Source organism: Lissotriton vulgaris, chromosome 10 (genome assembly GCF_964263255.1).
Source record: "Lissotriton vulgaris chromosome 10, aLisVul1.2, whole genome shotgun sequence".
In the NCBI taxonomy this organism is placed as follows: Eukaryota; Metazoa; Chordata; class Amphibia; order Caudata; family Salamandridae; genus Lissotriton; species Lissotriton vulgaris.
Genome location: NC_141698.1, coordinates 928074409 through 928090280, shown reverse-complemented (window position 1 = coordinate 928090280; position 15872 = coordinate 928074409). Strand labels below are relative to the sequence as shown.

The following is a 15872-nucleotide window of genomic DNA, read 5'->3' as shown; positions in this document are numbered from 1 at the left end:
TCCTCCCCCTGTAGTTCAGGCACTAACCACGACACCCACGCTCTCCTTTCCAGCCTTGCAATCAACTTTCCCGCTTTATCTCCATGCTCATACACTCTACTCTGGGTCTCGCCGCACTGCGCCCTGGCTCCCTCCTTCGCAAGACTGCTAAACTCATCCTGCTGTAATTTAAGACGGTGGAGACCTGGGGTTACTGTCTGGGATATTTCCCTTTCCAGTGTTATCACTGCCTCCTCCGATTTCTCCAACATGGCCTGTCGCACCCTCTTTTTCTTTACGATCAGGGATAGGACCTCTCCCCGGGTAACAGTTTTGAACGCCTCCCACAAGGTTTGCACCAAGTCCACTGTGCCCTGGTTGTCCTGAATACCTGACCATGGCTCTTGACTATATTGCTACATAGCCTTTTAAATTCCCACTGACCTGATTGTTTCTGTTTGTGTGGCTGTTCCCCTAGCAGTCTTGTGTGGATCGGTGCTCTGCTCAGTGAAGTGCAAGCTTACTTGCCCGATGGAGGTGTTCTTTGGTGCTGGAGTCACAACCTGCGAGTAAATTCTTTCAAAAGGGTTTGTACTATGTGAAGCATTGTGTGGGTGGAGCTCTCCTTTTTTGGACTTGCGTCTGGCTGCAAGCTTGGGCTGGTAGGTTTGCTTTCAGCCCACCATATTGTGATTCTGAATCGTGATAATTGTTTGCGGGCTCCTTGTTTTGAGTGGGGAATTGGGTAGTTTCCCAGACCCTTTGAGCTGCTGTCACTTCCAGTCTCTATACCGGTCACTGGATTGTTTGTTGCTAGCGATGTAATCACTGTCGTTTTTTGCATAGTATAAATCAGCAGTTTTTCTTTTGTTGTCTAGAGAGCTGTATATGAACGCTCATGATCGCTTTTGTTGAATCTCTTGTGGTTGCTTATAGATGGCACATTCTTGTATTCTTGGCGGGGCTGATATTGTTTTCTTTTGAATTCCGTTGCCCTCCATTGCTGACAGGCCCCTGTGCTCTGGAGCTTGTTCGTTCTGTGGGGCCTATTGTGCCTCCAGATACCGGTAATATATTGTCCCCCGTTATATCAGGTTTGTCAAGATTGGGCATTTTCCTGCTTTGTGTGCGTTACTCGACCAAACATCAATACAACAGTTTATTAGGGTCGATGGTATTTTCGGGTCCATGGTTAGCTTTTCAACTATGGCGTCACTTGCGTTGCTACATGATGCATCCACGCCCTTTTGTTTGTTTACCAAAAGGTCTACCTTGGAGTTAAGTGTGTCCAGCTTCTTAACAATCATTAGCACACTGTGTGCCAACATGTTCATTAGCTCCACCTGAATTTCCAACTTGTGAGATTGCTAAGTGAGCACCTTGACCGCGGCTAGTAAAGAAGAGTTTATAGTATTTATAATGAGATCCGGGCCATTGCTGTTGGTGGAGGTAAAGCGCGGGTGTGGTACCCTAAATGCATGGCCCTTGTTGCCCCACCCTCCCCAAAGTCCACCTTTGTGTTGGAGGTGTTAAGCTCCATGTCCATTGAGGAGGGTGCACTGGGTTGCTGCCATAGTCCCTTCCTAGTTTTGTCCATGGAGGTGGAGCAGTTCTGCTTAGACCTGGCATTTATTGGATTTATAGGGTTGTTGAGGTCATAGAGTTGATGATTATTTGGCGGATGTATTAGTGCCTCTTGTTACTTCATGACTGTTTTGTGTTGTGGTTGGGTTGGCTACGTTTGAAACTGTGAGCACATTTGGACAATGCTCCTGAATGATCTGTGCCGGCTCATATATTGTGTCTTTTCCACTTGTGTTGCTTACGCTCATTTACGATGAAATCTCTTTGACCTCTGTCGCTCCTGCAGTCGTGCTTTGATTTAAAAAAATGTTATGAGAGTTCTTTAGGAAGTTGCTGTTTTCCACTGCCGTTTCTGCCAACTTCACTATCTCCGCAATTGTGGATTATTTGCGACTAGGGCAAGTTGTACTGTCTGGGGTGTAAGGAGGAACCTTGATCTGTCCAGTCTTCTTCCTCCCTTCCAGGCATTGATCCTAATTCGCCTGTGGTTTGCCTCAATGGTCCTGTTTTCCCCCGTGGGTTGCCCCTTTGATTCCCCCATCCCGGCCTTCATCCTTGTGAAATACTTATGTATGGGGTTATTTGTTGTAACTGGGCCACATGCTTGGACCGATGTGCCCTTAGTGGGATCCTGGTCTGCTGTCCCTTCCTCAACCTGATTAATACTTTTCACAGGGATGTTGTGGGACTCTGACTTAGGTTGACCAGGCATACCACTCGGACCCCTTTGTTGCCTCTCTTCCTTTGATTTGCTATCTGAATCTGCAGGGCCTGCTTTTTTCTCAGCCCTTCTTGAGCTGACGAGGAGTGTGCGAGTCTCAAAACCTCTGGGAAAGTTTAAAGGCAGAGGCCTTCTGTCTTATCATGCGTGACCAGGTTGGAGGCCTTGTTTGTGCCATCAAGGGCGCTAATGGGCATTCTATTATGCGAGTTGACATGAGTGCCTCACAATCAAGAGGATACCATTGGTTGCTTCTTGGTCTATCTGCTATGTCTTACTTTTCTCTTTCTTTTGTCTTACTTGCTTTGCTTGGCTTCACTTTATTGTTGCCTTCCCTTGTCTTGTGATAGAGATTAATGTGCACTTGACTGTGACCTCGAATTAAATGGTGTAATGTGGAGACTAGGCTGGCTCACTGAAAGCGCAAAAATGCACTCTGGCGTATATTAATCGCTCCCAGGCTCAGAAAGGCTCCAATATGCTTCACATATGGGCGGACGCCTTCCTTTAACTACTTGAGATGCTTGGACTGCTGCTTTAGCAAACCTTTTTGCAACCTGTCTGAAAGTTTTAGAGCTGGTTAGTTGGTTTGATCGCCTTAGTTGCTGGTTAGCTCCTTGTCCTCCCTCCTCCTGCTTGAAGTGTGACGTTCCGCTCACAGCTGGACTGGGACCCTCACTTCCGGGTGGGTTGATGGCTGCCGCCTTGTTGGGTTTGTCGCGATCCTCGCAGTGCTCAGGGTTGGGCTCCTCACATTGCCTCCCCTCCGAGAATGGATGGGTTGGCCATTCAGAGACGGGACACCGGGACAGGAAATCCATGTTAGTCTGTAGTTTCCCTAGAACATGCAGGGCACTGAAGGAAAAAGGCTGTAATGCAAGAAACCAATGAAGAACTTTCGGGTTTGAGTCCTTGTGTAGGGAAAGCCAGGTAAGAGGGGCGTGATCAGTCAGTAAGAGAGAATGCCGGCCCAAGAGGTAATATTGGAGGGCTTCCACAGCCCACTTGCTGGCCAGACACTCTTTCTCGATCGTGGCGTACCTGGTTTCCCTAGCGAAGAGTTTCCTACTGAGGAACAGAATGGGCCGTAGGTCCCCCTTGTTGTCTGGTTGGGAAAGGATGGCACTGACACCCCTTCCTGAGACATCTGTTTAGAGAACAAAGGTTCTTTTGAAATTGGGACCGGTAAGGACAGGGGCGGTGCATAGGGACTCGTTTAACTGCTGAAAGCTCTGCGTCTGAAGGGCTGACCAGTGGAGGTGTTTTCCTGTATATGTTTTGGTGGGAAGATCGGTGAGGGGATAGCCATGTCGGAAAAGTGGGGAATGAACCTCCTATAGTAGCCAACTAGGCCTAGGAAGGATCGGACCTTTTTTTGGGAGGTGGGACGGGGAATCTATGAGATGGCCTCTAGCTTATTCAGTTGTTGTCTGATATTCCCTGCCTGAATGTCCTAGCCCAGATACTCGATGTGATCTGTCCCAAATGTTGTTTTCTTTGGATTGACAGTGAGGCCTGCCTGTTGCAGGGTGTTTAAGACCTCGCCTAGATGGATGAGATTTGAGTTCCAGTCTGGACTGTGCTCCCACTCACGAGAAAAAGGTGATCATGGCCTGTGCTACTGCTGAAGTGGTTGTAGTGGTCAAAAGGATCGGCTCCAGGTAGGGTGGCGTAATCCACAAGGACGAGTATGTGCTGGTGCCCACAGGCAGAGGGAATCAGGGGTCCTATTAAGTCCATACCCACCCTTTGGAGGGGGATATCTATGATCAGGAGGAGATAGAGTGGAGCACGTGGGAGAACAGGTGTATTAACCAACTGGCACTGAGGACAGGAGGCACAATACCGGGCAACTTCCTATTAGACGACTGCTTTCGACCTTCCTCCTAAAATCTGTAATGGTTTCTTGGCAGCCAGGCTTCTCCCTACCAAGACAGTTATACCTGCTGTTGAGAAAAAATTGTGGCATGGTGTACAGAAACAACCATTGATCTCCTTTCTGCCCACTTTTCTCAGGTTCTCCTGTCCGTTCTTTCCCTTGACCAGCATGACTCAGCTCTCAGCACTTTGAAGGGATACCTTTCTGCAGTCTCAACGTTTCTTCAGTTGCAAGACCAACCTTCCCTTTTCCACTTCCCTATTGTACATAGATTTTTGAAAGGTTTGCAACATATGTTTCCTCCCACTCCTTTCTTTATGCCCCAGTGGGACCTCAATCTTGTCCTCACTTTCCTTCTGTGCCCTCCTTTTGAGCCTCTTCACAATTATCCACTCAGGCTCCTTACCATCAAGACTGCCTACTCATGGCAATAACATCTGACCAGAGGGTGAGAGAGCTTCAGGCCTTGTCATCCAAGCCTCCTTATCTTAACATCTACCCAAACTGGTGCTTTGTATGAGAGCTTCCTTTCTTCTGAGAGTGGTCACTCCATTTCACATAGACCAAACCCTCACTCTGCCTGCTTTTTACCCTTTGCCTCATTCCTTCAAGGAAGAGAAGCAACTTCACCATCTGAACCCAAGAAGAGCATTGTCGTTCTACCTTAACTGCAAAAATTCACACAGGATTCTATAGCATACAGATCAGTGTCTCACCTTTCAATCAAATGAATGAAGATTTACTTTTCTGTGTGCTAATTGAACACAGACATATCTTTCATAAGAGAGATTCTGTTTCTGGTATGAGATATCAGCTGGTCTACCTGGATTATATTCGGAGGTTGGAGCAAGCCCTGCTAGGCGTCACGGTCTTCTGGATTTTTCTTATTCTTCATGCCATGCTCCCCGGTATACCTCCGTGACCAGTGGCATTGAGTGACAAGGAATTAGGAGAACAAATAAGCAACTGATGAAGAAATCTTTTCAGCAGTGTGTCAGTAGAGCTATTGTGATGAATGGAGTTCTATTCCAGGAGCTACTGACCATCTGTGATGCATATACACATTTTTACAGACTCACACATTTTTCATAATGTGCCCCAATAACCATGTTAGACTGCAGACATGCCATGCATCACTGCCTCCATTGATGTAGCGACTCCATTATGGTGCCCATCATGTGGGTGACATCTGTTCGTTTTTTACCCCGGAATCCTTTTTTAGGTCGAGCCTGTCAATGCGCTTGCGCATTGAGCTTGCGAGAGATATTGGGGCTTAACCAGAGCTTAACCATCGGGCGATTTGATGCTGTGCCCGTGAAAAGCAAGCTCAATGGGCAAGTGCATTGACCTAAAAAGCGCGTGCACATCAAAGCCAACAGCCCCCCCTCCCACAGGCATTCCCCAGCGTGCGCTCTGCCTCAGGCATTTCTCCTCCCCTAATTTATTCACTGCCCACGGCCGGCCGGCAGTACTTTCACTTTGACTGCCGCCAGGCCGTCTCTCGCGTTTCTCCTCCCCCCTCCCAGTGTACTTTTATGTTTTTTAACTAGTTTAATTTCCCGCCCTCCCACCCTTGCTTGCCGTTCATTTCCTGCCCTCCCACCCTTTCTTGCCTTTCATTCCCATTTCTTGTTGAAATGTACAATCGACTATGCGTAAGTGCTCTTCCTCAGGCGTACTTTGAAATGGGTAAGTGCGGCACACAGCTTTCTGTTGACTACATTGATTGTCCATCTGCAAACAAATGGAAGCAACTTCGCTTCTTTGCGATTAGCTAAATGAGTGCAATACATTGGGTTGCGGTGTGAACGACGAGCTGTCCTTAAGCGCAGCCTTACACTGTTCTTCTGGCTCCTTGACGTTAATTTGAGATGAAAAGGCGGCTGTTCTGAAGTCTTTGTCGCTGGTTCCCTCCCAATCGCTTGCTCCCCTGCCTCCCACCCCCATCAGCCTCGCACACCACATCAAAGCGTCCTGTTTACTGCTTGAGGCAGCCTGCTCACCCTGTGCCGTGTCTTCTTTCACCCCTTCCCCACAACCCCCACCCAGATCGCAGCCTGCCCAGCCTGTGCCCTCTCTTCCTACCCCTTAACCCTCCCCCACAACCTCTCGAGATCGCTGCTTGTATTTTTTTTGTGTGCTTATGATACGTCTTCACTTTACAGAAATACAAAGCTATTAGTACCTTTGTTGTGGTAATATGAATTGTACTCTCCTGCTATGTGCATTAAAATTAAAAAGTTTCTATACCTGTTCTTTGTAGAAGTTCCTACTAATAAACACTCCTACTGTTCAGTTAAAATTCTATGTGATGGCTCATTTTTTAAATGTATTTAATTGCAAGGATAAGCAGATAGGTCTTTATTTTTGTTGCATAGGCTTGCAATGAATTTTTTTTACATTTATCTACTGCAGCTGCCTGCAAGACAAGACCTCTTTACTTCACCAATGCTTGTTTGTGCCTTTCTGCCCTCTGTTAGACTCGTTTTTTTGTGCCTTTCTGTTTCTGTTAGACTCGTGTTTCCCATGTTTTTCTGCTCTTATGCCCTCTGTTGGACTCGTTTTTTGTGCCTTTGTGCCCTCTGTTAGACTCGTTTTATGTGCCTTTCTGCCCCTTGTTAGACTCGTTTTTTGTGCCCTTCTGCCCTCTGCATCACCACATTATCACTCAGCGCTACCCCAGCATCACTCTACACCACCACATTATCACTCTACACCACCACATTATCACTCTACACCACCACATTATCACTCTGCACCACCACATTATCACTCCGCACCACCACATAATCACTCCGCACCACCACATTATCACTCCGCACCACCACATAATCACTCCGCACCACCACATAATCACTCCGCACCACCACATAATCACTCCGCACCACCACATAATCACTCCGCACCACCACATAATCACTCCGCACCACCACATTATCACTCCGCACCACCACATTATCACTCCGCACCACCACATTATCACTCAGCACCACCACATTATCACTCAGCACCACCACATTATCACTCAGCACCACCACATTATCACTCAGCACCACCACATTATCACTCAGCACCACCACATCACCACTCAGAACCACCACATTATCACTCAGCACCCCCACATTATCACTCAGCACCCCCACATTATCACTCAGCACCCCCACATTATCACTCAGCATCACCACTCTGCACCACCACCACAGCACCTCTCAGCACCACCACCACAGCACCACTCAGGACCACCACAACATCACTGCAGCACCACTCAGCACCACAACATTATCACTCAGCATCACCACATTATCACTCAGCACCACCACATTATCACTCTGCACCACCACATTATCACTCTGCACCACTCTGCACCACCACAGCACCACTCTGCACCACCACAGCACCACTCTGCACCACAACAGCACCACTCTGCACCACCACAGCACCACTCTGCACCACCACAGCACCACTCTGCACCACCACAGCACCACTCTGCACCACCACAGCACCACTCTGCACCACCACAGCACCACTCTGCACCACCACACCACCACAGCATCACTCAGCGCAACCACAGCATCACTCAGCACTACTACAGCATCACTGGTTCAAATATGTTCTCTCAATGTTTCAAGCTTTATTACAAATGTCACAAAAAGAAGTTAATATTTCACTTCTGTTCTTGGATTTTCGTCACAATAAAATACACTGAACATAATCTTCACAAAAGTTATTTACAAAAGTTTGTTATTGCCATTATAAATTAGAATCACTTTTATTTAAGTATTAATTATTTTAAAAGATTAAAAGCCATTGTTGTTTGTAATATCAATACATCTAAGTCACGTAAATACAAAACATGTTGCATTACAAATGCTATAGGTGTCACATTTGCGAAAGTTATAACTATTGGCATTGTAAATGACAAAGCTATTAATTTAGCTATTTTCAAAAACAACACATAAATAAAAAAATTGTCATTTACAAGACCAATAGCTCAAACTTTCCTAATGCGAGACCTATTGCATTGCAAATGCTTGTTCAAGTGGGTCTGCAAACGAAGTGGTTATGTTGTAATAAGGTGCAGATTGAATAGATCCTCCTTCAGCAGTTTGGGGAAGTGAAAATAGATGGGGTGTTGCAGGTCTGCACTGGAATCCTGTTCAACACTGTTGGGGTATAACAGAAGGAAACATGGCGCCTCATTAACTTTCCTTAATTACCAGTCCTCCTGGCACCTGTGCCAGAAAGACATGTCCTTTAGCTGTATCCAGCATGCTAAGATCACAGCTAAAGGCCCACAAAACTCAAAGTCGACAGGTTTTGGCCATTTCAGCAGGCTCTTCACAAAGAGCATGGCCTTCCAGCATGTCCTGCACTTACTGATCTACCCCCAGAATCCTCCGGATTTGACTTTTGATCATATCTTTGAAGCACTCTTCCTACCCATTACTTACTGGGCATGGCCTTCAGGCATGCCTAAAAGCTACGGTATAGGCTTGTACTTGATACGTGCCATACACCCAGTCCCCTAAGCGCAGTGTGCCCTCTTCACATGGCATGTTAACCATGACCTGTTTACATTACCCATTGGGTAAAGAATGTCTTCTGCTTTACACTCATTACTCCCACCCCCAATGCCCACCTGGTGGAGTCCAGAGAAGCACGTTCTGGGATCTCGCTCAAAGGTTGAAGGTACCATAATCTTAGACCAAGGATTGCATGCAAGTTGCTTTTCGTTCTTCTACAGGCTATTGATGCAAGACAAGTTAGGGGATTCCAAAAGGTTTTTGTTTTATAACTGAATATAAATACATTTTTGTTTTAGATTTAAAAGAATAATAATAATTTATTTCATGTAGACTCCCAGCACATGGGAAGAAGGAGTGGAGAAGAAAAGTTCCCATCAGCGGTCTGCATCTTGGGGAAGTGCTGACCAACTGAAAGAAGTAAGCTATGTAGCCTACAATAGTTACATTGTATTATCTTTCATGCTTTTGTTTGGTTTTGATTTTTATCAAATTCAAATAATGTACAATTTGTGACCATATGTTGCAACATCAAAAGTGTAACTTAATAAAATATAACTTCAGTCCTCAGTGTATATATGTGTGTGTGTGTATATATATATATAATATATATATATATATGTGTGTATATATATGCATAATGTGTATATATATATGTATAAATATATATATATATTTGTGTGTGTATGTATGTATATATATATATATATATATATATATATATATATATATATATATATATATATATATATATATATATATATATATACACAAATCCTGCGCGGCCGCAGCGTCTTCAATCACGCGGTAGTCAGCAGAAAAGGACACGGACCCAATTTTCGTGCTTATTTAAATTTTATTTGCCCAAGTTGTCAGACGCGTTTCGCAGCGCGAACGCCGCTTGTTCACTCAACAGTTTGTATTAACATTGAAGGCTCTTTTAAAGTGACAGTGCATAGCTTTGTGAAAACACGTGAGTAGTTTCGTAATAGACATGAAAAAAATACTTTCCGCTTTGCATCGTTTTGCTGCATGTTCTCAACAGATTAAACTGGCATACATTTTGTTTGAATGAATTTAAGGCACAATGTTAAAATACATGTAAAATACATTAGTGCATTTTTCAAACTTATTAGTAGGCACTGACTACCTTGTCATTCATCATAATTAATTGTAAAATACAATAACCAAATTTCAGTTTCTCTGTATTATTGAAAGAGCGCAATGTCATTGACTATAACGAATTCATTTACCTTGTTCATATAAAGTGCAAGTGGTTTAAAAATATATCGTTTCAACTTCTCCATAATCGTTCGATACCACACATTTCACAATGTTATGTATTTTTCTCCCATTTGATCACTGTACCTTTTTCAATAAACTAATTACTTTCACGTTTTGTCACTATTAGCTCGATATACTGAGTTACATTGTTTGTTAAGCATTTTTATATCACCTACTATTTGTTTTTTCATCATAATTATCCTCTTTTATTGTTCTCTATTTTGGTATCAGATTCTTTTACCCATGTCTAAACAACCATTGATAATTTTCTCTGATCATTCACAACCATTGATCACAATATAATCAAATTCCTTGTCAAATTGATCTATGTACAAATTGTTCTTAAAAATATTTTTCTTCAAAAATATCTAAAAACATCCTAAAATATTTACACTTATAAAAAACACCTTTTCATAAATTCATCATGTTTTTCTTGTATATATATATAAGATTAGTGTTTAAATAGATCTAAAAAATCCATCTATGTGTACATTATATTCAATTTGACACTTACTGATTGTGGGGATTGGTCATATAGGAAACTGCAGATTTGTCAATTACTTAAAGGAGTTTTACGGGATTGTTAATAGTTCTCATTGTTCCAAACAAGTATATAAATCTTCCGTTAGATTCAATCCATTAGGATGTTTTGAATCTAATAATAAGATGTATCTTGTTTCCAACTTTCTTAATTTGTTTTCTCGATCTCCACCTCTCCTATTGGAAGGGACTGCGTCTATTAAAAAATAGGACAAACCTTTGGTATTTGATCCATGAAATATCTTAAAGTGGCGAGCCACCGGATAGGTATTGTCCATATTTGTTATGGAGCGGAGATGTTGGAGGATTCTAACATGCGCCTGTAATTTCGTACTACCTACGTAGTTCAAACCACATGGGCATGTTAGAACATAAACTGTGTATTCACTCTTACAGTTTAACATCTTATTGATAGAATAGGGTTTAGATTTAAATGCACTTGTGTATGTTTTTGTGTTGGTCCCGTGTGTACATGCTTTGTATGTTGAGCATTTTTTAAAACCCTTCAAGTTTTGATACCAGATTGGTTTGCTTATTATTTCTGGATCTGATATTACCAGGCAGTCTCTCATTGAGGGAGCTCTACTGTATGTAATGGACACCCTCTGCGGTAGCAGGGGTCCTAATACGGGGTCACTGAGTACTATGGACCATTCTCCCTGAATGATTTTTTGGATTGCCTGATGTTGTTTGCTGTATCCTATTATGAGTCTAAAGTTCTTATCCTCTACAGTAGTTTGGTTGTGGAGTTGGTCAGACTGTTTTTTACTAACCAGTAAATCCTCTCTGGCTAATATGTCTGTTTTAGCAATGGTGTTGTCTATAACTTTTTTGGAATAACCTCTGTTCATGAACCTTTCTTTGCTCATTTGTTGGGCTTTAACTAGTTCCTCCTCTGTGCTACACACCCTCTTAATTCATAACATTTCGCCATAGCGAATGCTATTTACTAAATGGCGGGGGTGAGAGCTGGTGGCATGTAATACCGAATTTCCTGCAGTTTTCTTACGAAATAAAGTTGTTTCAAGATTGTTGTTATGAATATAAACCTTTGTATCGAGGAAATTAACACTGGTATTACTAACTTCAGCAGTAAATCTTATATATATATATATATATATATATATATATATTTATTGTTGGCATGGAGGAACAAAGGTCTGCTTGACTTCGACGAATATTCTTATCTAAAAACGGACAATCCCATCACAGCCACAATTTACTTTTTACCAAAAGTACATAAAGCCCTTGTGAAACCTCCGGGCAGACCAATTGTAAGCTCAATAGGATCATTACTTGAAACAACATACAGATTTATTGACATTTTCCTAATGAATTATGCAACCATACTACCCTCGTTCCTAAGGGACACAATGGATTTCCTTAACAAAATATCAGGAATCAAATGGGAAGCAAATTATTTAATGGCAAGTATAGATGTAACATCACTCTATACGTCAATACGCCATGAGGATGGGATTAAGGCCATTAAAAAAGCTTTGGAAGTAAGATCTATCAGTTATTTGGAACATTCAGCAATGTTAATAGAAATGCTGACCTATTGTCTAACACATAATGCATTTCTGTTTCTGGGGAACTTGTACCTGCAGAAACAAGGAACCGCAATGGGGACATCATTTGCGCCCACATATGCGAACCTTCTGATGGCCATGTGGGAGATTGGAGTGATTGAAGAAGAAAAAAAGCACAAATCAAGAATTAAACTCTGGTGTCATTTTATCGATGATCTATTTATCATCAGGGACGGAAATAGCGACTATCTCCAATTATTTATTGACTCACTGGAGAAAAATGACCTCAACCTCCACTTCACTTCGTCGATTAGTGCAACCAACTTGATCTTCTTAGACGCAGAAGTTTTCTTGAAAAGAGGAACCCTGTGCACCAAAATTCAGAGAAAACCTACGTTGTGTAACAGCATGCTTCATGCGAACAGTGGGCAACCAGTGAAACTAAAATGGAGCATTCCGTACGGACAAATGTTGCGAGCCAAAAGGAATTGCTCAGAACTGGATGATCTTGAAAAGGAAATTGAGGGGATGAGTAAGCGATTTCAGGAACAAGGTTACCCTGATGAAGTGATCACAAATGCACGGAAAAGGATGAACCGGAAAAGTAGAGCAGACCTCCTTTTGCCAGAAGATAGCAAGAGTGATGGAACGAGGAATGAACCAGACAACAAGAAGAACGTGACACGCCTGATTGTCGATTACAATAACCAGAGTGATGAACTTAAAAAGGCATTAAGAAGAAATTGGAAAATCTTACTTCTTGATGACACTCTTAAAGAAAATCTGACATCCCACCCGAGTATCACCTATAGGAAAACTTCATCACTACGTGACATTTTAACACAAAGGCTGACATGGCTGACAACTCCAGGGTTCTGGAAATGTTCTAAATGCAAGGCCTGTGAGCATGGCACGAATATTACAGATTACAAACTACAATGTGGACGGACTGAGAAAATAAGGGACCACATAACATGTGAATCAAAATGTATGGTATACAGACTCATGTGCCCATGCGGAAAATTCTACATAGGAAGTACAATCAATAAGCTAAAATTAAGAATCCTCCAACACCTAAGAGCAATTAAGAATGAGGACCCAAGCTATCCTATGGCCATACACTTTGCGAAATACCATCAATCGAACCCCAATTTGCTAAAATACGCTGGAATAAAACTAAGTAAACCATCTGAGAGAGGGTGTGATCGGACGCTACAATTACGCAAACTTGAATCAAGAATGATCCTGGCAATGGGGCGTGGCTTGGACGCCGATCGGGATGGCGGCGTGAGCTTGCAGCTCCGCGCAAGGTCCCGCTATTTCTCCTGAAAACTACAACCTGGGGGATCCCTGATCGGCGAAATCCTTCTGTGAAGTATTGGGGAACCATCGGAGAGCAGCTGAGAGCTCTCGGGAGACCGAATATACCGCCGAGACCCGAGAGAAGAAGTCGGAGGTGCTGTGCGAAGCGGGAGCAAAATGGCGGCGTAACAAGACGGCGGTCTCTGTGCAAGGGTCGAGGCGGACTAGACTAGGACTGCAGTGTGAACCGCCTCCAGCGAGTCTGGTGCAGCTGGGGCGTACCTGAACGGGCCTGGGGGTGCGGAGGCCAGTGTTGGACTGGGGCACAGCTTGTACGATACCCGCTTATACCTCCCCCCTCCCCCCCCCTATCTCGGCCCTGGCGACTGTGATGCGGGTGGCCCCGGTATTCCTGGTTCTTGGAGTCGCCAGTAAGGAAGGGGTGCCTGCCCTACGATAGTTGTTGGTGCGCACAACTCCCGGGCAGAGGATAACGGGATCAGGAGGAAAGCCAGGGGCGGCCATATGACGACGCCCGTAGCACCTAAAATGGCGGCTGCAGGAGGGGCGGCCATTGCGGAGCAGGGCCGGGAGGACTCAACTGCGCTGTCCCGTGAAGGTGAGGCCAGAGCTTCTCCGTTGATGATGGAGCAGGAGCAACGACTGAATCAGCGACTAGATAATATTCTGGAGGCAATAACTTCGACTAAGGAGGCTTTGCAACAGGACATTGCGCAGGTCGCTACAGGGCTGGGTCTCCTGAGGGCGGATCATGCCATGCTATCTGATAAAGTAAAGGACCATGAGCAACTGCTTCAAGACCTGAAACCGGCGGTGGTGACCGCGGAACATAAAATAACGGACATCCTCAGCCGCCTGGACACGTTAGAGAGACGAGCAGAGGATGCTGAAAGTCGTAATCGACGGAACAACGTACGGGTTGTAGGCCTGTCGGAGAAAATCGAAGGGGATGACGCAGTAGCCTATATGGAGAACTGGCTTGGGACGGTGGTGGCGCCGGAGGGCCTCTCATCCTTCTTCTCACTGGAACGGGCACATAGGGTGCCAGCTCGCCCACCGGCGCTCGGCCGCCCTCCTAGGCCGATGGTGGTGAAGCTCCTACACTATAAAGATCGGGACCTGTTAATCCAGAGGGCTCGAACAATGGGCCCATTTGAGGTGGAAAATAGCAGAGTTACGATATTCCCGGACTATACGCAAGAAGTTCAAAAGAGCAGAGCGTCCTTCCTGGCGGTAAAAAAGGAGCTGAGGGAGGAGGGCATTCAGTACTCATTGCTCTTCCCGGCTAAGCTGCGAGTAATCCTGGATGGGAACACTCAATTTTTCCAGACTCCTGATGAAGCGTGGTCGTGGCTAGAGTTGTATCGCGCCGGCACAGACCGAACCGGTAAAAGTCAGCGGGAGAGGCCTAAACCGCTCCAGATATCTCAACGAATCCGTTCGCGCAACAAGCTTAAGAGAGCGGAACGGGAAGGTCAAATGGCTGCGGACAAGAGAGGGGCGCTGGCTGCAACGGCGAGCATCACGAGGTCGCAACAGGAGAGGGAACTGGTTGAATCGGACTCTGGTGAGGACGGAGGCAGGACTGGAGAAGAACTATCGGAGGCGGAGAGCTCGAACGGCCCTGCGGTCACCCCACAGACATCCGATGGGATCTATAATGAATGACTCAAGTTTGGGACTTATGATACTGTGCTCTACGGAGAAATACTCAGCTAGTACTGGAAGGGCTGGCAGGTAGGGTGGTGCATAAGCAGTGTGGGATGGAAGACGCGGAGTGAGGGCTCCGCCTGCCCTGGGTCGGCGATAACTCACCCCCTTGGGGCCCTTAAGGCCTTCTGTGGTGGCGACCACAGATTAGACTGATGTATGTTGAGTTCATGGTTTGGAACCGGGCTGAAACTGGGTTATTAGGCTCTGTCCTGGGGAGTGGGGTTTGGGGAGTTTTTTCTACAATTATTTTGGGGGGGAGCAACTGCAGCGATGTGGGCAATGACTGGATGTACCTGAATTGGATCAGTAAGGATTACCATGGGGACGTTACCTAATTTGAAGTGCCTAACATGGAATGTCCGAGGACTGCGAACAATGATCAATCGCCACAAAGTGCATGCTTATCTGGTGAGGCGGGGTGTCCAGATTGCAATGTTACTGGAAACTCACTTAACTAAACAAGAATGTACTGCGCTACAGAAGAGGTGGCGAGGTCAGGTTTTTGGCACCACTTACTCAGCATTCGCTAGAGGAGTGCTGATATGGGTTCGAGCGGAGGGTAGATATGTGGCGGTTAAGGGGAGGTTATATGGCCGGGATGTGGTTTTGTGCTGTGTATATGCCCCAAATGTTGACCAGGCTCACTTCTTTGATGGCCTGTCGTGCTCACTGGCCTCCTTCTTGGCGGGCCCTGTGATTCTAGGAGGGGACTTTAATTCGATCACTAATGTGGCACTGGATAGGTCGCACCCACCACTGGGTGATTCCCCGGTACGTAGACTAGCTGCACATAG

The 15872-nt window shown here is 45.0% G+C and overlaps 1 protein-coding gene across 4 annotated transcripts in view; it reads left to right on the top strand.

Annotated features, from left to right (window-relative positions):
• The window catches only part of GLCCI1 (glucocorticoid induced 1), a 277278-nt gene that overhangs the window by 96619 nt on the left and 164787 nt on the right, over positions 1 to 15872 (top strand). For all 4 annotated transcript variants that reach the window (XM_086941910.1, XM_086941911.1, XM_086941909.1 and 1 more), the window contains exon 3: positions 9020 to 9106. In XM_086941910.1, the coding sequence (XP_086798036.1) occupies positions 9020 to 9106 (87 nt within the window). The remainder of the gene's footprint in view (positions 1 to 9019; positions 9107 to 15872) is intronic.